Below are 23,931 nucleotides of genomic sequence, written 5' to 3' on the forward strand. Positions count from 1 at the left end.
TTCCAATTGTTGAATTTTAAGAGAAAAACTGTTTTACTAGTCAGTTGAATCATGGTTACTTGAAATGTTAGGAATGGCATTTGTTCCAGAAGGAAGATTAAGCAGTGGTGTCAAGGAGAGTGGCTCTGATGAGAGGTATTTGTTTGTAAATATCTGCAGTTATGATTGGGCCTTGGTGTGTATGTTTTGCAGTCAAGTGTTTTCTCCTTTTCTGAGAACACATGACACCCCATCTCAGGAAAGAAGTAGATCCATAACTTGTCAGTCCTACATCATATCTCCAAACATGGCGGCCACCATTATTTGCCCAGACACCTCACTCATCAGTGTGGAAGAGCAGAAAGATCTGGCACCAGAAAGATGGACTTGAATCCTAGCTCTTCCATCTACTAATAAGGTAACCTTCCTTCACCCTCCAGTTCCTCATCTTCAAAGCAGGAATTATAGTAGGATTAGCCATAATAGCTACCATTTATCATACATTTACATCACCACCACTGATGCTTAGCAGTTTCCATAAATGTTCTCATTTAATCCTCTAACGTCCAGTGAGATCCTTTACCTCTAGCCTGGGAAGGGCTTTCCACACACAAAGCCGTCAACGACATTTCAGAGAAAGGGAGTGATTGACGTAAATACGTAACACTTAGATTTAAACTCAAAAGGACTAATGATATGCTTACTATAAAAATTTCAAAACTCCTCAGATCTTTATAGAAAAATAAGCAAAGCTAGAAGTAATTCAGAGAAAAGCAAGTACGGTAACTAAAAAAATTTTAAGTATTTAATATCACTGGTAATCAAGGAGATCAACAAAAAGAATACCACTTTTTGACTATCAAAACCAACAGAAGTTTTTTTGTTTTTTTTTTTTTTTTTCAGTGAAAGTACTCAGTGTTAGCCAGGATATAGTGAATACCACACCCTTTTACGTTGCTGTTGGGCATGTAAATTGGAACAGCTTTTCTCCAGAGCAATGTGACAAAATGTGTCAGGAGCCTCAACAAATGCTCACACTCAGCTGATCTGGTAATTCCACTTCCAGGAACTTATCCTGAGGAAAGAATCAGACATGTGGGCAGAGATGTATGTAAAAATGCAGACTTCTGTGTTAGTTTTAATTGGCTACAACCCAAATGACTAACAAGAGAAGGTAACTCCATAGGACAGAATGATAAACAGCCATTAAAAATTGTATTTTTAAAGAATCTTAAATGGCATGAGGGAAACTCTCAAAATGAATAAACAATATGATCCCAATTTTATAAAAAGGAAAAAAAAATACACACATAAGATAAAAAACTAAAAAGAACTATCCCAAAAATCCCAAAATGTTAGCTGTGATCTGTATCTAAGTGTTTGATTTATGGGTGATGTTTATATTATTTATACTTCTTTTGGTCTATTCAGTGGGATCCAGAGAAAGAGAGAGAGAAGGGAGAGGAGTGAGAGATTGTGTACTACAAAAGAGTCCTCTTCAAGCTGTCCATCACAATATCCAAGTATAAAGGGTTGTAATTAATGTAAATAGAAATATTTTAAGGCCTTCTCTAATATCGATAGCTGTAGTGTACCAAGTACATTAGGAAAGATATACATGGAATCAAGTGTGTGTTCACACATTCACACCTGGGATAGGTATTTTCTTCAAATAAAACCTCTTCCAGGCTAATGTTGGGCACCAGTGTATTGTTAAACATCAGTCATTAACACTCATGTTATCTGCTGCTTTTATTTTTGGATACTCAATTTCACGCAACACTTTTCTGACTATAGAGACTGTTGGGTGCGAATCTCTTTTGTATTCTACATGAATTAAGAAATAGGTTCACTGTGCTAAATCTGCATGGCAGATGCTGGGATTTTGAAACGAATTTATAAAGATGTCAGATGCTATCAAATGGTTCTGTTTTGGCAGAACCATCACAAGTGCCAGCCCGCATATTCGGGAGGGTAGGTTGCTTTAATTAAAATTTCCGGCAGCACAATTGCAAACGTTTAGTAAAATTGAAAGCATTCTTGCTTCCCCTTACGACCTTATGGTTACTTTCGCGGGATCCATTCTATGCTAGCTCAGCAGACAATATGATATCAGCATTACCTCTGTAACTATATAAAAGCACTCTTACACTTTGTGGCTGTATCGCACACACACACACACACACATGCACTATGGCTCTTAAGTATGACACGGTTCCATTGGTGCATGCCAGAATGGAGGGCTGTCTGCATAAATAGATACAGATAAAATCACTAAGTGTGAGACTTGATAGAACACTATGGTTTCCATGGATTAAAAAATGTGAAAGAGGGGTGCGTGCCTAGGCAGTACAATTGGTCAAACGTCCGACTGTGGCTCAGGCCATGATCTCATGGTTCATGAGTTTGAGCCTTTGAGCCCTGCGTCGGACTCTGTGCTGACAGTGCAGAGCCTGCTTGGGATTCTCTCTCTCTCTCTGTCTCTCTCTCTCTCTCTCTCAAAATAAATAAAGAAAAAATTTTAAATGTGAAAGAAAAGGAGAAGAGAGATGAGCTTTCCTTGAACTAGAAGTTCGCAAACCTATTTAAAGTAAATATCTGATGCTGGAGCCTGGGGTGTGTATTTTAAAGACTGCAGGAAATTCTGATGCAGCCTGTCAAAGCTGGCAATTGAGGGGCGCCTGGGTGGCTCACTCGGTTAAGCGGCCGACTTCAGCTCAGGTCACGATCTCGCGGTCCGTGAGTTCGAGCCCCGCGTCGGGCTCTGGGCTGATGGCTCAGAGCCTGGAGCCTGTTTCCGATTCTGTGTCTCCCTCTCTCTCAGCCCCTCCCCCGTTCATGCTCTGTCTCTCTCTGTCTCAAAAATAAATAAAACGTTAAAAAAAAAATTTAGGGGCGCCTGGGTGGCGCAGTCGGTTAAGCGTACAACTTCAGCCAGGTCACGATCTCGCGGTCCGGGAGTTCGAGCCCCGCGTCAGGCTCTGGGCTGATGGCTCAGAGCCTGGAGCCTGTTTCAGATTCTGTGTCTCCCTCTCTCTCTGCCCCTCCCCCGTTCATGCTCTGTCTCTCTCTGTCCCAAAAATAAATAAACGTTGAAAAAAAAATTAAAAAAAAAAAATTTAAAAAGAGAACCACTGTCTTAGCCAGCACTGTGCTATCAAATATTTTATTCTGCTCTGTTTAATATGGTGCCCCGTAGCCACCTGTGACGGTGGAGCTCTTGAAATGCAGCTAGCGTGACTGAGGAGTTGAACTTTTAATTAATTAATTTTTAATCGAAATGTGAATGGCCACATGTGGCTAGCAACCACCATTTTAGAACAGCCTTGACCGATAGTACCCTGCCTTAACTTGGGGGTGAAATGAGGCCAATTTTCAGCCCACCCTTCCAACAGGGTGTGCGTTTCATCACTGACGAAGTGATGCTCAGGTGACAGCTCAGAGCTTTCACATGTAACTTCTGGGTACCAGTGGCAGCAGATGTGGCTCCAGAACCTCTCATTGGGAGGTTCAAGGGCCATCTTGCCCTCCACAGCCACACTCAGTCACGTGAGCTGCATTTGGTAATATCGGCTCACTAGAGTCGTCAGCCTGCTGCTCAGAACATCCGACGGCCCTGCTGCCAGCCAGCCCCAGAACAGAAAACCAAGTTCTCATTGTCACCCCAGGATTTCTAACTCATTATCTTTGTTTTTGTAGTTGTTTTATTTTTAACTAAAGAAATCATTTCTAATCTTCTCCCCTGTTGTTTAAAGGGTTTAAAAGTTCAGCATGGTGAGTTTTTATGGGACTTTTATGGGAAGCCAAGTGTTGTAAACATATCCAAATTATCACAGTAGTGTAGTTTCCCACATCCTTTTCCTATGCACACCGACCTGACTTCTCATCAAAACGCGAAACAGATGGGCCCAGTTAGAATCCTCCAGCTATTCCAGGCCCTTTGTTAGGGTTGCTCGTGTTCTGGACCTGGAGAGATAAGGGTAGCTCTCGAACAGAAGCAGTAGTCCCCATCAAGACTATAAGCCGGATGCAGGCAGGGGCTGCGATCACCCATCCTGGGCTGTGTTCTGCGTTGTAACATAGCACCTGCCATCTCGTAGAGGCTCAGTGCATATTGGCTGAATGAATTAATATTCTTGCAATAGAGAAAGTGGGCCGAAGGGACGATATACAGAAGAGAAGACACGATCTGGGGAAAGGCCACATTTGGGGTAAAAGTGATTTGATTTAGGACAGAGTGCTTGCCCTCCACGACTTTCCTCTAGCAGGTAAGAAGAAGGATTACAGCACCAAATAATCTAGTTCTGTTCCGGTGAGAATCACTTTGTACCAGCATGGTGAGTTCCTAGACCCGTGATCCTGAAAGGCTCTGAAGAACTGAAATTGCTTGCAGAGGTGAAACCAGGAAAGATTGGTTTAATTTCAACTCCTCATAATTCAAACGCTCTTGTGCTGTGGCCTATTCATGTTTCATCTAAGGTTGCAGTTCTAAGAAACCTAGCAGTTAGGCTATAGTTGTCCTGTGTCTGCCCACTTATCAGCATTTTTTATTTTCTTGAAATTTTAGGCACAGAAAAATGAGAGAGAATCTATCCGACAGAAGTTGGCACTTGGAAGCTTCTTTGATGATGGCCCAGGAATTTATACCAGCTGTAGCAAAAGTGGGAAGCCAAGCCTTTCCTCTCGGTGAGTGTTCTTTTGAGTTGATTTTCTGATATGTACCTAATGGATTTTGTCATCCGACTATACGTTTAATAAAAGATCCCTTTTAAACCCTTGAGTATTTTTTTCCCCACAATACTACCACCTTTATTTGGATTCTAAACAGACCCCTCCCCACCTGTTGGGTTTGTTTTTTGCTTTTTAGTTTTCGCCCAGCCACTTGTGGTCATATTTCTATATTTCATTTTTTGTCCTAGACACAATTCTGATTTTTCTCTGTGATGGGAGAATCAAGCCACACTTTTTTTTTTTTTTTCAACGTTTATTTATTTTTGGGACAGAGAGAGACAGAGCATGAACGGGGGAGGGGCAGAGAGAGAGGGAGACACAGAATCGGAAACAGGCTCCAGGTTCTGAGCCATCAGCCCAGAGCCCGACGCGGGGCTCGAACTCACGGACCGCGAGATCGTGACCTGGCTGAAGTCGGACGCTTAACCGACTGTGCCACCCAGGCGCCCCATCAAGCCACACTTTTAATCAAGCTGGCTGGTCGCTTAGAGAAGTGTGGCAGACTACCAGATTTTCCATTAAGCAGTCCTGAAGCATCCAGCATCACCCCCCTCTCTGAAACATTTGATTGCCGTGAATACTGGTAACTGAGAAATACAATTCCCACTTTGATCGTTTGATGTTTATTGCAGTGCTTAACCTGTCCTCCAGGCATTATTCCTTTATCTTAATTTATTTCAGGATATCATTGCTCATTTATTGTAATTTATTTCAGGATACCATTGGTCATTTGCATAGCTTTTAATTCCAGTTAGGATATATTAAAATTCTAATTGTACCTAGAAAACAGGGCTGTAGACCAGAGCTTCCCAAACTTTAATATGCGTATGAATCGCTCCCTGGATAAATACTGGCTGTATTTGCCATGTTAAGCCTGGTGTGGGAGACACATGATAACGTTCATGCATTTATTCAACCAACAGATTTCCACTCTCCTTCCTCTGATGTCCAGAATTAGACACTTTAATGTCTGCTTAAATCTATTCTATTTGGCTTTCAGTAAGCCTTGTACTTCAGCCTGATCCTTAGGGACTCATCTGAATCAGCAAAAATCAGAAAGCACACACACTCCCACATACGCGCATGTAGGAGTCACTGCTGTGGGTTCAGACATGGAGACGAGAGTCACAGTCACAGCCTCTAAGCCTCAGCCGGGTGCCTATCAGATCTCTTAGAGTTCCCTCACTTTTCTCCCGTGTCATTCCAGAGCCAGAAGGTAAGCCTTCCCTTTGCCAGAAAGCACGTCTTTCCCCTCCTAGTAAGGATGTGGCAGGAGGAACCCTGGCTTAGGGACCTGCAGACCTGAGGATTAGTCCTGGTCAGTTTCTCATTTTGAGACTTTAATAAATTCTATTCTACTATGCCTCTGTTTCTTCATTTTTGTAAAATGAGGAGATTTGACCATATGTATAGATCTTTTATAGCTTTTCTCTAATATTCCCCAGAGCACCAAAGAGTTTGCTTCTAGAAACCCCATCTCTCTGCTCAGCAAAATCATATTCATCTGGCCCAAATGGAAGGTTTTTGTTTTTAAAAATCAAAGTTATGCACACACACACACACACACACACACATGCATATATGGCTTTGAAAATAAAATTAACGATAAATACAAGGTGTATAATAACAACACAAAATAAAAGTAACTGTCACCTGTCCCATCTGTCTCTATCTTGTCCTACTCTCCAGAAACAATAACTTTTAACTCTTTGACTGTTTCTTTTGGTAATTTACCTGTATACCTCTAAGTAAAATGCTTATTTTCTTAGTCTTTTAAACAACCATCTACCAACTGCCAGCTATAGAAAATTGTGATTCACGTCCTTTACAGCCCTCCCACAGACAAATCTGTGTATTCCCCCCATCCTCCCTTTATAAATGTCTCATAATTTGGGGTCAAATAACAGTTCACTGTTTACATTATGAAGATCTTAGATTATTTATACTGAACCATGTAGTAAACTGTGATTACTTGAGAAACTTTAGTGTTTGTCTTGAAATGAAAATTGCCCCCATTTTTCCCTTTGCCAGTCCATGGTTTTGACTGCTATATTATATTCCACTGTGTGAATATATCACAGTTTACTCAGCCACTCTTCTGATTATAGGCATTGAGTTTGTCTCAAAGGTTTTGCTCTTATAAACAGTGCTGCTTATAAACACTCTTGTACATGTCTCCTGCTGTCCATGTGCAAGAGTTTCTCTTTGGTGTTCACCTAAGAACAGAATTACTAGGAAAACACGTGAATGTTCATATCTAGAAGATAATGCCAAAGGTGTCCTCCAAAGTGGTTGCAAAGTGGTTACACTGTGACCAGCAGTGTTTCAGAGATCCTATGGATCCATAGTCTTTCTAACACCATATTGTCAATCTCTTTTACATTTTTGTTAATTGAATTGGTATTAAATGGTATTTCATTGTGTTTATTAGCCGTCTTGGTTTCCCCTTCTGTGAAATGTCTGTTTGGGTCTTATGTCCAATTTCTGTTGGATTCATTATGCTTTTTAAAACTGATTTTATGGGACGCCTGGGTGGCTCAGTCGGTTAAGCGTCCGACTTTGGCTCAGGTCATGATCTCGCGGTCCGTGAGTTCGAGCCCCACGTCGGGCTCTGTGCTGACTGCTCAGAGCCTGGAGCCTGTTTCAGATTCTGTGTCTCCCTCTCTCTCTGACCCTCCCCCGTTCATGCTCTGTCTCTCTCTGTCTCAAAAATAAATAAACATTAAAAAAATTTTTTTTAAATAAAAATAAAACTGATTTTATCAACATTTTATAGTCATGATACTAATCCTTAATATATTGTATGTATTACAAATATCTTTTCCCAGGTTGTGGCCTGTCTTTTTGCTTCCTCACTGTGTCTTTAATGACCAGAGTTCTTTCTTATCAGACTTTTATAGTCCATGTTTTCTGTGTCTTGTATTAAAAATCTACCCCAAGGTTCAAAAGACATTAACCTAGATTTCCTTCCAAGAGTTGAGAGTGTTGATTTTTTTAAAGTCTATAATCAATCAGGAGTTTATATGGTTATGGAGATGTCTAATTTCATCGCTTTCCATTTACATGACCATTTTTTCCATCCTGTTTATTAAAAAAATCTTTCTTTTACTCACTGAGACGACAGACCACTTCTGTATATACTATACATTAATGGGAATACATTCTGTTTCATTAGTGTTTCTATCCCTGCACCAATACCATAAAGTCTTAATTATTGTAACCTCAAAATAAGTCCTAATATCTGGACAGGCAAGTCTCTTTCCTCTTCTTCTTCAGAAATATGCTAACTCTTCTTGCTTTTTATTCTTCCATATAAATTTAAATCCTCTAATCAAGTTCAACAAAATACTCTCTTGGAATTTTGACTCGAATTGCATTGAATCTATAGATCAAGTCAGGCGAGAATGCATTTTTAGAATGTTAAATCTCCCTACCCATGAACATGGCCTTTCTCTCCCTTATTTAGATCTTATTGAATATTTCTTAATAAGGTTTTGTAATTTTTCATGTAGAGATGTTATACATCTTTCATAGTATTTATTTCTAGATATTTGACATTCTGATATTTTAAATTCTCTTTTATAATGAGTTCTCATTGTTTTGCTGCTGAACAGAAATGCAGCTTACTTTGTATACTAATCTTATATCCATCCACTTCATTATACTGTTTCTATTACTTTTCTGCCCTCCCGTTACTTATCATAAAGTTGTCTGTAGATTCTTTTGGATTTTTAAACAATATCATCCAAAAGGAGCAGCTTTGTTTATCATTTATTGCTTTCCATTGCTCATTCCTGTTTTGTTTTGTTTTTTATTGTATGGGTTAGGACCTTAATATATTGAGAATCAAAAATGGTGGTAGTTAGGGACACCTGGTTGGCTCAGTTAGTTAAGCTTCCAACTTTATCTCAGGTCATGATCTCACAGTCCATGGGTTCGAGCCCCACACCGGGCTCTGTGCTGACAGCTCGGAGCCTGGAGCCTGTTTCAGATTCTGTCTCCCTCTCTCTCTGCCCCTCCCATGCTCACACTGTGTCTCTCTTTCTCTCTCTCTCAAAAATAATCATTAAAAAAAATGGTAGTAGTTAGAATCTTTAGCTCATTTCTCATATTAAATGGAACACTTCTAATGTTTCCTCACTTAGGGTGATGTAAATTTTAGGTTTTCTTTAATGTTTCTCTTTATGAGTTAATTATGTTTCCTTATATTCATAATTTACAAAGAATTTTTTTCATGAATAGGTATCTAACTTTATCACATGCTTTTTCTGCATCTCTTGAGGTCATTAAATGATTTACTCTGTTAATATATTAATCAATTACACGTATAGTTTAAAATATTGAACAATCCTTGCATACCTAGTATAAAGCAAAATTTGTTGGATTTTTTTCAGATAGTATTGAATTTTTTGTGTAATGTTTCATTTAGGATTATTACATTTAGATTCTTGAGTGACATGGGTCTGCTGTGTTCTTCTCTTATAGTATTTTTTTCCTCACTTCTGTATCAGGACTGTGCTGGCTTAAAAATAAGTTGGCTACTGTTCCTTCTTGCAGCGTCTAAGAAAAGTCTGCATAATATGCTGTTTGTCACCTGTATAACCATCTGGGCCTGCTATTTACTTTGTGTATTTGCTTTAACTGCTTCCTTTTTTGGAGGATTTTAAGATTGTACACGCTTCTTACTTCTTCTTGAGTCAGTTCTGATGGGTTGTATTTTTCTAAGATTTTGTCCATTTTGTTTAACTTTTCAAAAATTTTTGAAATACTTCCTCATTTTATTGTAGATATTAATTTTAGGTAAATTGTTTAAGATATTTTCTTCTGATTTCTACATTGTCCATGATTTTTTCTGAGTTTATATTTTGTTTTGATTTCTCTCCATCAACAATTCAGTGTAAAATGCTAAATCCTGTGGGCAAGCTCTCTGGTTGGGCTTGGTGACATATATTGTTTCCTTAGAGAGACCTTCCCCTGACAGTTTCCTCTCCTCTTACCTTGCTTATCCTCTTTCTCTGATTTGTTTTTCTTTGTGATCCTTATCACTATCTGATATCATATAATATATATAATATATATAGGTATATATTGTGTGTATGTATATATGTGTATGTATTTTAATCCATTCTTTGTCTATATAGGCTCCAAGAGAGCAGGTCTTTGTCTGCTTTGTTTACCACCATAACTCTTGCCTAAATAGTGCCTAATACATAGTTACTGAATATTTGTTGAATTAAAGAATGGTGAACTTCCCCTTCGAATGGTCAAATAAAAATGCAACTATTTCATTAGGGGGCATCTACATAAAAGGATGGTAAGTTGCCACAGAGAATTCTCCAACCTTGTCCTGAGGAGCTTTGAGCCTGGCTGCCAGTATTTTAAGACTCTAGCAGGGGAATGGTTGAAGGTTCAACATGTAGAATGTTACTTAATTCCCTTGATGTCAGTGAAGGGTGCTCCATATGACATGTTAGCTGTGTCTGAGTGTGCCATGTTTCAGAGCTCCTCTGGTTCAACCTCGCAAGACAGTAAACTTCCTCATTCTGCCAGGCCACAGGTAGATGGGGCCAACAGAGGGTCTGATAGTCCTTCCAGTTTGTTCAGTCAGTTTTTCTTTGTGTGTAGTCCTACCCCACTCCCCTACCTTCAGGTGGACCTGAGCGTGTCTGGACTCTGCAGTGCAAATAAATGCATGGGCTTCCTCTACCAGCCATCTGTGCAAGCACCCAGCAAATTGAAATGTTAACTCAAGTACCTCTCACACATCCTCATTTTATCTTCCAACATTTTTTCAAACTCTCTTGTGCGCTATTATCTCCTTTTCCACTTTCTTTGTCTGAGGAGGTTTGTACCTTCTTTCTTCTCTTAATATTATCTTACTAGGATTTCAGAAGAACAAGTTGACAAATGCCCATGTTCAAAATGCCATGTTGAACTAGAAGTATCATGCAGGTTTTCATTATTTCTAATGGCTGAAGTATCTTCTCAAATAAAATCCTGTGCAGAAATCCCATGTGTAAAACAAAGCCATCTTCCTTTGGTTCTGGATAACCGAAGAAGAGGGTCTGGGATACCCCTGCCCAGAAAATGCCTCCCCTTCTCATTTCCCTTCAGTGCTACTCTGCATGTCCTAGCTCCAGTGCCCCTCACCAAGCCTCCATTTCGCTGCCTCTCTCCATCACTCCCTACACGCCCCCAAAGCCCACCTGAAACTCTTCAGGCAGAGCAAGCTTGGAAAAATCACTGAGTCATCTACCCCCGTGGGAGACACAGCTATCTAAACATATATGTACTTCACAGTCACTCATAACAAGCTACACTTGTTGACTTGCCATAAGGAATATTATTTATATCCTGGGTGTTTTTTTTTTTTTTTTTTTTCAGATGTTTTCATCTCCACATTCTGGGATGAGATCATACTCTGTGAGAACACAATGACTTTTTGGATACCCTTTAAGATGATGGCTAATGATGAGACTTAATGTTTCTAAGAAATATCACTTTTTCCCTGTAAATTGGAAGTCTGCAAAGACTATCATCCCTCCTTGTCAGTAATAATGTAAGAGAAAAGCCTCAGGAAATGTTCAGTTGCAGTTGTATAACCCACCTTCCCCATCCCTGTTTTTCTAACCTATTACAATCCCTGAAATTTTTCACTGAGCTAGAAATACCTCACCTCTTACTTACAAAAGGACTTGAAGGATGTTAGAACTTTCAAGCCCACTAATACAGTGCTCCAAAATGTACCAGAGTACATGTGTTGAATTATTAGCTAATCAGAACCAGGTAAATCTTTTCGACTGGGTGATTCCAAAGAGCTCAGGGCTCCATTTTAAATGAGGCCAAGGGCTTAAAATTAATTGGCCCAAAGCAATACATTCTGAAGTGCTGAGCCTACTTTTAAGACGAGACCCACCCCAGTTTTGGGACCTTTGGCAAAATAATAGAATTCTGTTTATGTATTTTAAAGAACATGCATTTACCTGTAAGAATTAACTTCATGCACGTTGTGTGGAAAATCATGAAGTAACAGAAGGGTCTTCTGGGAAGACATGTTTGAGCTGCTCCTGCAAGTGTAAGTCCTTCTCGATTGTCTTTTGCATTTCAGCCCCACTGAATTTTTCTAATTGGTGCTGTCTCCCAGAGCACTTTTTAAAAGAGTGACAAGCTGTTAAATGTAGGCTAGGCTTCCAATAATCCCATAAAGACATTTCATGCCTAATACTGCAGCAAAGGAATTTTTTATATTGCTTCATAACTCAAATTATTAAATTTGACTTATACCAAAATGTAGCAAATATAGGAAATGCCATTTTTTTTTCTTTCTTCAAAATCCACACATAATCAACCTTTTCAAACTGAGACTTTATGACCTTTGTTGTTTTTTCCTATTTGAAAATGTTTCAGCGAAAGCTTTACAAAGGCTTATAGGGAAATGAGGAAAGTGAATTACCAACTATATTTTTGAAATAGGTTTCTAAGAAATATTCAGTGTAGTCATGTTCTTGAAAAAAATATTCCTTTTCTCTTACTACTAGTATTATACTTTGCTATAAAATATTTTTCATTGACCACATTAATCTTGAATCATCATTATATTTTGGATTCTGAGTTTATGTAGCTCAGCATTATTAAAGGAATGCAAACTGGCCTGGCTGCTATGAGAACAGAAGACAGAGTGGTCATTAGTAATGGGCCTCTAGGAAACCTTTCATTTTTCAGACATACAACCTGATCTGACATTGTAGAGAAAACATGTGCAGCCTGCATTCTCCTTTTCTCAGAGCAACCACAAAATAAACCTGTCTCTTACCTCTTACCCTACCCCAAGATAGGTTTTATTTGCATACATATAAATAGAAATACAGCTTAATGTAGTCTTTTTCATAAAGTATACGATGGGAAGGTGTAGCCAAAATAGGCTATACGCTTCTCTCCGAACATTGTAAATATTATGAAAAACAGAAATTCCCCAGAGAGCTTTTGAGCAGCTGGTTTGAATAATGATTACTGTTTACTCATCTCAACCATTCCAATATCGCCAACTCATTTCTTTCCTGATCTTGTAGGTTTATTGGTGAACGACTAAGACAAAACCAGTAATAGATACCTACCACCTTCTTTTGTGTTTGGTGTGGGGATAGGGGCCGGGAAGGGGGGCACCATAGCCCAGGGGGTTGTATCAGCTAGACAGATAACAGTGATCCAGAGAGGCTTGAAAGAAATTGACTCACAGGAGCTTTGAATATGAGGAACTGAGAATCTGTATATATAATCTGCCACGGAATCCCAAGTTGAACAAGCATCATTTTGCCAGGAAAGTGAATCATCCCTTTGTCTCTAACAGTAATAATTTTTGTACTATTTCCTGGAAGAAATAAGCAGTGTAGTCATATATACCCAGCATGGGTGAGGTTGTCCTACTTCAACACAGTGGAATTTGCTTTCACTGGCATCTTTCTTGAATAGGTGCATATGGTCACAACCTATTTATAACATGTAGCATATCTTTTAAACTTCGTCTCAATCTCGTACATGTGAACTAATAATTTGCTTAGGAAACCCTTCATGTAAGTAATTCCAAGATACACGTCACAGTAAACGGTAGTTTACAAACTATTGCATACAGAAAACCTATCATTTTTTGATGCCCTCCTTCAAGGATTACCTCTACTTTTCTAAAATATCACCCAATTTTAAAAGTGAAGCAAGATGTGAAGTGGGTCTTTTGAGGAGTAATAAGATTAAAATGGCAAAACAAATTTAATTATGTAAGCAATTCTTCTCTTTCACAAACCCGAAAGAAGAGCAAATTGGTATTTGTGAGATTTTCTTTGTCTAATAAATAGCCTCACTTTACAATAATGCCGATGACCCCAGTTTAATTAGGTGCAATTAATTTTGTGCAAGCGAAATTTGACATCTTGCTAGAGGCAGAACCAGCTGTACCCTGCCTTATGAATTTTTTTATTATCACCAATGAGAATTCAATTGTCGGAGCTATTGCGAAAGGGTGGGAGGCAGGGAGGAAAAGGCCACAGGGCTGCATTTTATATTTAAAAATGGCTCCAGTGGACAGCTAAATGTTTAATTAAAAGAGCTTCTAGGAATGATTTTTCATTGGCGCATCATCTTTGACAAGTTATCATGACTTTATTACTTTATTACTGCGGTTTACGCTCCCTTTGGACGGTGCTTGCACACATGTGTCTGGACACACGCAGTTCACATGAAGACCAGACTCGTTTGAGAGTTTACAGAAGATTCGCTGCTACAAGAAAACTCCCACTGACCACAAGTGAGCTGTGTCATCTAGAGGTTTAACACAGTCCTGTTGTCCAGTCTTAAAAAAAAAAAAAAAATTTCTGTGCCCTTCAGAATGTTCTTTAAATTTTTTTACATGTCTCTGAAAAGAGAGAGGGTGCGCACGCCTGAGGGAGGAGCAGAGAGAGAGAATCCCAAGCAGGCTCCGTGCTGTCAGTGCTGAGCCTGATGCAGGGCTCAAACTCATGAACCTGAGATCATGACCTGAGCCAAAATCAAGAGTCAGACGCTTAACTGACTGAGCCACCCAGGTGCCCCTCCTTCAGATTGTTCTCGTTCGGATTATTACGTGTATTAAAAACCCATGGAAGATATTTTGAAAAACCACTGTCAATTGAATGGTGATGCATGCCTCCTTAACACTTAGAATTATTATTTTAGTTATTGAAAGAAGCCTTCTAAACTTATTTGGATATCCACTTTTATCACTTATGTCTTGTACATACAAAAAAAAAAAAAAGAAAATGTGTAAAATACATTGGTTAAGATAGTCCACTTTCAGAATCCAATTGTTCACTTAACCACTTTCCTCAGAGTTGTCCGTCTTTGCTTTTCCCCACAACATCACCCTCTGTGCCCTTGGGAGATGCTGTGCATCACCTTTCAAGCCATTGGTCCTTCATCTGCAGGTTTTGATGCTGGAGCTTTCCTGTTCTTATCAGAAGGCACGAATATCTGAACTGCCAGAGCCCACATCTTCATTAGTGGTCCTTAACTGATTTGTTGGCTGAGGGGGCTACAGCTCAGTGAAACAGTCATGCCACGAGCCGCCTGGGTGGCTGAGATCGTGAGACAGCTGACTTTAAAGACGCCAAAATATGAACAACCGTGCTTCATGGAATCAATGAAATTCAGCAGATCTACTGCATTCTTTTAAATGACTGCATATAATTTGAGTGACCCCACATGAAATCATGAAAGAGAATGTCTTCGAGATAAAGCTTACTCTACAACAAAGCCTAAATAGTAGCCCCAACTGTTTTTAAACATGATATAAAAAGTGGTGAAAGCAGTGATTCAGTATTGAAGAGCGTAAAAGAATTTGCTGTGGAGAGTGTCTCCAAATCCAGTCATACTCCTCAAACACATGCACAGGCATGACTCTCCAACTGCCATGTCTTACCCCAGACACAGGAACATGATCACCCAACTCAGGAAGCGGCAAGCAGCTGAAATTCATCAGCAGGTCAGATGGATGCAAGTTTAAACCCGTCTGGGCCGAGAGGAGTAATTAAACAGTCTGGCTTTAAAAAGACAGACATTTAAATGTATATCAATTACTTCCGAGTCTGTAATCTACTGCAGATCCAAGGGGGGAAGAAGGGGGCCCAGACCGGGCAGGGAAGGGATGTGAATGGTTGAATCAAAGAGTCCATCTCCAGAAACGTTCACTTATAAGAAAATGTTTCTTGCTGCCCTTCAAGAGGATCTCCCGCCCCCAGCCCCCTGCCAAGAACAAAAGCCCGGCCTGACTCATATGTGAGTCATGCTCTGTGCATAGCCTCCATTTGAGTCAGACACACAACCATCCTCTTCCAGCTGTCAAACATTTAATCCTACTCACCTTTTCTCCAACACACAAGCGCTAATCAGCTCATCCATTCTCTCTCCTTTTCCCTTTTTAATTCCTGCTGAATGCCCACACATGACAACTCAAAGGAGCTCAAAAGAGAACAATTCGAAGTCAACTGAATTCCTTCCACCAAAAAATATCTAGGTATATTTCCTGCCATTTTTTCTATGCATAATATATCTTCGCATTTTTGTTTACAAAATTGAAATCATACTATATGTACTGTTTTATAGCCTGATTTTTCTTCACAATATATCGGGAACATTTGCCCATGTTCATAACTGTTTTTCTGTCATTATATTTTTACTGGCTGCATAATGGCCATCATATATTTTACTGTAGTATACTTAATCTCTTCTTGTTAGATACTGGAATTGTTTCCAGTTTTTTGTTTTGTTCTTGTTTTGCCTTCTTTTTTCATCTTTTTTTTCTTCCATTCATGAACTTACTCTGTCCTTCTTAAAGTGCCCTGGCTTCTCAAAACAGACCCTCACAGAGTAAAATACCAGCTCTGTGACCTTGTGTAATTTAATCTCTGAGCCTTAGTTTTCTCATGTACAAAATGAGGGTCATAATGCTTACTTTATGTGTATCTGAGGAGTAGAGGTAATATATATGAAGTGCCTTAGCACATAGTAGATGATCCAAAAATGTTAACTCTTTTTATTTCAGAGTGTAAATTGCTTAGAAATCATTTGGCTTTGATTAAAATGTAAGTAGACCACATTTGGCACCTAAGAGAGATGACTGATTCATTCCATCATTATTCTAGTATCAGAAGAAGCCTCATTCTGGTCTTCGGTTCATGGTAGAAAATATTTCTGGTGAAATGCATTTTTCCAACATGAAGATCCTATAACTCCAAATTGAATTACATCTAAGTGGTCATTAGTGAAGAAGCTGGAGGACACTGATGTGAAATTAGAACCAACGGCTGTCTGGGGAATGCAAGTCTTTATAGCTCTCAAGAGACTCAGGTTAGGCTACAGGGGCTGTGACGCTTCACCAGAGAAAAGCTGGGGACGGCTAGTTCTCCTTTCTATCAGTTAATAAGACTCTGTGGCCATGTGGTGTTGGATGCTTACCAGCCATCATGTGGACATGTACAGATGGAAGGTCCAGATCTAGCCTTAGAAAAGGGAGCAGAAAAAGAGATTATGTACAGGATTAGGAGAAAGAAAAAAACCCAGAGCGGCCCACTTACACTCCAGTCACCTTTGGAGCTGCCAAATGCCTGAGTCCTAGAAGATATGGGGTCAGGATGGGACACAGAGAGACATGATGTCCTCTCTTCTCCCCAGTACTCTGTTTGAAACTACCGCTTACTTCTCGGGACGCATGCCTGCTGGAAGGTAGGCTCTCCCATCTCTCCTGCATTTGTTTCCCCCACCCCTGCTTCACCCAGACGTCCTTTCTTCTGTAGTTCCTGCTCGGTCACCCTTCTTGGCTAACACCTTATGTAGTAATGAATGTCCAGGTAGTAAAAGTATTCTTTTCTCACATCTAAGATAGGGAGTGTCTACTGAGTGTTTTTTGAGTTCTTTTCCGATGCTCTATATATGCCACATTTCTGTTTATACATTATGATTTTAATGATCCAAGCACTTGGTACCTGTTAAAAGACCAGGTTTTTGTTCATGGCTCAGCTACTAACTATGCATCCACTTAATATAGGGGCCCTTAACTATAAAATGCCTTCAGGGGTCAGCAGGAAACAAATGATTGAAGTAGCCCAGATAAAAGGCAATAGGGAGTAGTGGGGACTATAGAAAACTAGAAACTGTATGCCCTGGCGAAAGCACTAGCCTATTGGTGCCATGGGGTTCGCGGAGATGTTATCACCTGAAATAGATGAATGAATGAGTGAACAGTTAAATCTCCCTTTTCTAATATAAAAGTCATTTACAGTACTTTTGTGTGAGTGTGATGGTATATGTTAGACCAGCACTATTCACACCTGTTGTGTAAATATCAATCTTTTTTAAAAGTCCAATAAATTATCATCCCATGCATTACACACCACTTAGCAAAAGAAATGAACACAATCCTACTAAGGTAAAAGAAAAAATAGCATTTTAGAATAGTGTTTTCACAATAACAAATATTGGGCAGCAGAAGAGGAAGGGGTCAGGGTTTGGGGATGGGAAAAGTCTTTTATTAAGGACTAGCAGCACCTCATTTTAACCCATCTCAGCACATTCTGTAGAGACACCGTCACACCTTGAGGACATCTGGAGCTTACTGAAACCTCAATTGTTCCCACATCCTTTCTTTATGACAAATCCTTAGAAAAAAGGAAATGTGTTTACAGCTACCTTTGGGTAATTACAACCCACATTATCTATTCCTTCCCTTTTAAAAGTTTCATGAAATAGAAAAAGATATATTATAAAAATATGAGCGATTATTCATTATGTATAAAGCCTTTGAATAATGCATCAAAGATCCATTAAAATAAATGGAAATAACATATTTTAATGGCCCAGTCACAAACTAATTGGAGATATTGAGCAACAAATGATAGGAAAGGGCCAGTGGCTCTCACGGCATCTCTGGTTGTGGATAGAAGATGAGCAAGGTGTGTTTGAAATCCACAAGCATATGGGAAGTTCCTCCTCTCTCTGCTTCGTGAGGAAAACCAAACAATTGCTTTAGAATTATATGCAACTGCAGGAGGTAGAAGTCCTTTAAATCCTTTAAATTGCCAGACATACAGACAACATCTAATAAATCCAAACCTGAGGTTAAGTGTAGTATGAGGAAAAGGGCCCTGGATTCAAAAACCAGAGGTTTGGCCTGTTGTCTCTTGCTTTGTGACCTTGTACCAGTTATCTGTTGCCACAATGATTATATATAATTAAAAAAAAAAACAAAACCACCATATCAGTGACATACAATGATAAACATTGATTTCCGCTTAGGAGCCTGTAAGTTGGCTGAGCAGTTCTGCTGATCAGAGCTGGGCTCAGATGTACCTGCAGTCATCAGGTGTACCTGGTGAGGTACCTTTGACTGCCCTTGGCTACACTGTCTCTTGCATTGCATATGTGGCTTAGGTGGGGACAACTGCTGATTGAACTCTGTGCTAGGAAGTCACTCATTAGCCAGCAGGCCAGCCTGGACTTGTTCTGAGGGCAGTGGCAGGGTGCCCTGAAGGGGAGACTTGGAACTGGAACACTGGCACTTCCTGTGCATCCTGCTGGCAAGACACAACAGGAGGCCAGCCCAGGGGTGGGGAAATAGACCTCATCTCTTGACAGGAGAAGCTGCAAAGTCACATTACAGAGGCGGCAGGTGCAGAGAGGGGAAGAATTGGGACCATTTTAATAAATCAGGTGGTCAAGGTGTGGGGAACTTACTTGATTTCTCTGAGTAACTGTTACCTTGCCTGTTACCCACAGGTGGTTGCACAGCCCAAAAAGAGAGTATAAGCAAACATCATTTTGAACTCCAATTCATTGCAACAGTTCAAGTGAAGTTAACTAAGGGATGATGTAGGGGGTAAAAACCAAAGAATCTTAAACACTTCTGTGTAGATACTGCTGATCTAAGCTGGTGCTAGGAGATTGCTATTTCAGAAACACTGGGGCACCCAAGTGGCTCAATCACTTAAGCTTCTGACTTCAGCTCAGGTCATGATCTCATGGTTTGTGGGTTCAAGCCCCATGTCCGGCTCTGCACTGATAGTGCTGAGCCTGGTTGGGATTCTCTCTCTCTCTCCCTCTCTCTCTGCCCCTCCCTGACTTGCACTTTCTCTCTGTCTCAAAATAAAGAAAGAAACTTTAAAATCAGAAACAGCAAGTAATTCTGGGATTCACAACTAGCCTCAGAACAGCCCAGACCCAGTCACCTCAAACCAAGGCCCAGGACCAAGGCCAGATTCACAGTGGCTACCACACAACTTCAAGTCACAGCAGACTTTAGGATCATCAATCACATCGTTTCTCTCAGGGAATAAACTGGTCTTGTCCTTGTATTTTGAAAAAAAGTATTCTCTTTATACCAGATTATATTATCACTTGGCTATGTCCTCTTAGTAGTTAAAATGTTTTCCTCACCCCAAAAGCCAAGGAGACGTTGGTGCTGAACATCCTGTCGCCTGTATGCCTTCCTGATGCTGGCCAGTAGGCACTGTCGGCAAGAAAGCCACTTCCACTCACACGGAGATGCCCAGAAGACACATTTCGTCTTTGTGTCTTCACATTCTGAGCATTCTCCATCCAGAACACCCTCTTTCCAGATCCCAGGGCTCCCTGTCAGTAACTGGGCTGCAGTGTGGTTTTTTCCCTGGCTCATGGTGCATAAGGAGAAGAGTTTTCCAGGAAAACCAGGACACAGACCTTTCAGATCTCCTATGGACAGGCAAGGCAGATGTCAAGCAGCCTTTTGCATGCAACGCTCCAGTAAATGCCACTCGAAACATCAAGCAACCTTGAACTGGATACCTTAAATTATATCGCTAATTAAATGATGATGATCTTGTTTTGTTTTCACCTCTGACTGTGCCTGAGAGATCCAAGCAAGCAAATTCGCTCCCTGGCAGCTTGGATTTTGCAAGACTGGGTAGCCTGGTTGTAAGTGAGGCCAGATGCACTGCAGGGTGAGGGACAGAGGCCAGGGACTCCGGCTTACAGGGATGAGCCTAGAGCAGCCATGCTTCCCCGGGGGGGGTGGGGGGGGGCACGGGGCCCAGAACAGGGGTTATCATTTCTTGACGCTGTGACACAGAGGCCTTTGAGAGCGCCAGGGGCCCCACTCACCCCCCAGCCAGGCTGCTGCTTGAGATCAGTGATGGAGTTTCCCCGAAGCCGCCTTCAACTTAAAACCTGCTTAAAGGCTAAAGGCAAACAAATCCTTCTTGAAACCTGAGTCCATTTTAAGATGTCTTTACTAAAATCCCCTCTGAACCATTAGCTGATATGTCATATAATTTCCTTTTCCTGAGAGTAACATTCTTGGTGATTACTGCTATAAGGAATTAGAAGCCTCACCCCATAAGAAGCTCTGTTCAGTTTCCCACGGTGATAATGTGGTACTAAGGCGATTTTCTGAATTTCTACCTGAGGTGTTTTTTCATTTCATTCTGACTTAGTAGTCAGAATCTTTCCCCCCCACCCCCTTTTTTTTTCCTTTGACTTTCCTGAGTTAGATATGCTTTATGGTTTGGTTGATTTAGGTTTGAGTTGATCCTAAGCCCACAGGTCAAATGGGGGCAGGACCACAGAATTTACAGTCAGACCTTTTTCAGAATGAAAATATATATCCCTGGATACTTTAAACCTTATTTGGTAATGGTATCGTGGGTTATATTATATTTTTATAATTTGGGTATCCAGTGACAGACACTTCTTTTCAAGACTTTAGCTATCCAGTAAATAGAAAATGCAACATAATCCTAGATTCAAATTAGGTTTAATTTAAAATGTCTTTTTTATTTTAAGATATGCTTTTAATGTGTTTTTTTCATTTGCAGTTTTACTTCCCACTATTTTCCAATCCATATATCTGGAGGTTTATGTTAGAAATGGGTTGATCGGAGGGGTGGTTGACAAACTACAGATAATTAATTTTAAAACTTAATTTATATGGGATCGAAGGGTAATGTGAACATACTAGATTTCTCCAGGGACAAAAAAATTACAAAGGAAGAAAATTAAAAGGAGATAAATTCCAGCTCAGTAAAAGTCCAAGCTGCCTAACAGTTAAAGACAACTTGAGGACACTCTTTCAGAGGTATTCAAGGTCAGGCAAGGTATTTGAGTAAGTGACTTTAGAGGTCCCTTTACCAAGTTGCATCACCTTTAAAATTCTGTATTCCTTTGTCCGGGCTTTCAGAAAGTAGAAAAAGGAGGATAATGAGTATGTACAGAGGACCTGCCCTGTGCCTCACTCTGAGCTGTTTTCATTTTTCTTACAAATCACTGAATTATTCACCCCATTTTACTGATGAGGAAACTGAGGTTCACAGAAGTTAAGTAAGGGGCCCGGGAAAGAAGTGAGGATTCAGAACCTAAGTCTGACTGACTCCAAGCTCCCTGCACTGATCACAGCAGAACCTGTGCCTTCTGCCTCCAGCAAGGGCCTGGCTCTTTAAGGCAAGCGGGGAACAGAGCCAGCCTGCTGAGGGGAAGGCTGCCTTTCCTTCTTGGACCTGCAGTAATTACAGAAGGTACCAATAGGTGGCAGTGCATACATATAACAATGACGGTGCCTGTGTTAAATCAGTAGATTTTTCTCTTTCTGGATTCTGTGTCATTTTCAAAGAATCACTTGATATGAGTCATCTGAGCAATTTATACAAAGCATCCCTACCCAATGGAATAAAAAAAGATACTAATGTCAACTACCAGATGAGTTGCTCTTTACATTTCTCCCTGTGATAGTAATAATGCCAGAGCAATTCAGTGCTGGCTTCCTAAACCTGGCTTAGACGGTCTCCTTATGATCCCTTGCTGCCTAGGAGGCTCCTTCGCCTTTTCTAAGCTTACGCACAGACTGGGACTAACAGGGAATGCTTGAAAAATTACTTCTTGGGGCGCCTGGGTGGCGCAGTCGGTTAAGCGTCCGACTTCAGCCAGGTCACGATCTCGCGGTCCGAGAGTCCGAGCCCCGCGTCGGGCTCTGGGCTGATGGCTCAGAGCCTGGAGCCTGTTTCCGATTCTGTGTCTCCCTCTCTCTCTGCCCCTCCCCCGTTCATGCTCTGTCTCTGTCTGTCCCATAAATAAATAAAAACGTTGAAAAAAAAATTTAAAAAAAAAATTACTTCTTTAGGGGCACCTGAGTGGCTCAGTCAGTTAAGCATCCAACTTGGGTCAGGTCATGATCTCACGGTTCGTGGGTTCCAGCCCCCACGTCAGGCTCTGTGCTGACAGCTCAGAGCCTGGAGCCTGCTTCGGATTCTGTGTCTCCCTCTCTCTCTGCCCCTCCCCTGCTCACACTCTGTCTCTCTCAAAAATAAATAAAACATTTGGAAAAAAGAAAAATTGCTTCTTTAAAGACTCTTTATAGGAGAACAGTATTGAAACGTGTCCAGTTTCTTTTTTTTTTTTTTCAACGTTTTTTTTATTTATTTTTGGGACAGAGAGAGACAGAGCACGAACGGGGGAGGGGCAGAGAGAGAGGGAGACACAGAATCGGAAACAGGCTCCAGGCTCCGAGCCATCAGCCCAGAGCCTGATGCGGGGCTCGAACTCACGGACCGCGAGATCGTGACCTGGCTGAAGTCGGACGCTTAACCGACTGCGCCACCCAGGCGCCCCGAAACGTGTCCAGTTCCAAAAGAAAGTTAGGACAGTGAGTTGAATCCACTGTCTGCCCTTGCATGTAGCAGACACACAGCCGGTGACCCTCTGTGGCCACATCTCCAGCAACATCACTCATGGAGCTACAGGATTCACCACAAACATAATGAGCTCCCGAAAAGTCTCCACTTCTGAGGCTCTGTGTACGTGAGGCAGCCTGCTGTGTTACAAGACTGTGCCTTTCTGACTGGGTTAGGGTTTCCTTAAGTTTCTCTGGTACGAACCTGTGGTATATGTTTTTTTAATGACATAAATGGACTCCCTTGGCTGGCTTTTGGCAATTTGCTTTACGCGTAGTTTTCCTTCAGACAATCCTAGTCTGTGTATCTGGGGAAAAAAAGGAGTCTTTCTTCAGGGAGCTGTGGCCCTGGCAAGCCGGCTCTGGTGAGCTTCTTTGAATTGTCCCCATCGGACAGGACACTAGATGACACCAGGCAGCTTTACTCTCCTGAGGACCCCATTCATCTTTATCCGCAGGAGTGTAAACTCAGTGACTTGACACATTGCATTTTGCACAACTGTGTTTGGTATGGTGCTAGGTGCTACTATATGTGGATTTAAATTCTTTCACTTAACATGAAATTGGTATGAAAAAAATAATATAATATTAGCAAAAGTTATCACTTTATCATTTATCAAGTTCTCAACTCAGTAAGTTATCATTATTCTCCTTCAGTAAAAGTTACCATTTGTAAGTTGGGAATAATATTGGTCACTCACTTCTCCGTGCGAAGAACACAATGAAACTGCTTTCTGTCAATGAAACCAGACGGCTCTGATGAGGGCCACCTGATAACAAACAGCTGAGTAGAATGAGTGTCCTGTTTGCTTCTGCCCAGCCTGCAGAGTGGGATGAACCTGCAGATATGCTTTGTCAACGACAGCGGCAGTGATAAGGACAGCGACGCTGATGACAGTAAGACTGAAACCAGCTTGGACACCCCCTTGTCTCCCATGGTGAGTCCAATACCACCAGAGCTGTGCGTGTGTGCTTTCCTGGACATTTAGCTTCTTTTTTTGTTG

At 40.8% G+C, this 23,931-nt stretch overlaps 1 protein-coding gene across 7 annotated transcripts in view; it reads left to right on the forward strand.

Moving 5' to 3' along the window:
- The window catches only part of SCHIP1 (schwannomin interacting protein 1), a 761,580-nt gene that overhangs the window by 728,357 nt on the left and 9,292 nt on the right, over positions 1 to 23,931 (forward strand). For all 7 annotated transcript variants that reach the window (XM_040480610.1, XM_040480611.1, XM_040480613.1 and 4 more), the window contains 2 exons: positions 4,547 to 4,665; positions 23,748 to 23,865. In XM_040480610.1, the coding sequence (XP_040336544.1) occupies positions 4,547 to 4,665; positions 23,748 to 23,865 (237 nt within the window). The remainder of the gene's footprint in view (positions 1 to 4,546; positions 4,666 to 23,747; positions 23,866 to 23,931) is intronic.

This window comes from Herpailurus yagouaroundi, unplaced genomic scaffold, assembly GCF_014898765.1.
Source record: "Herpailurus yagouaroundi ecotype Mexico unplaced genomic scaffold, PumYag 159, whole genome shotgun sequence".
Classification (NCBI taxonomy): Eukaryota; Metazoa; Chordata; class Mammalia; order Carnivora; family Felidae; genus Herpailurus; species Herpailurus yagouaroundi.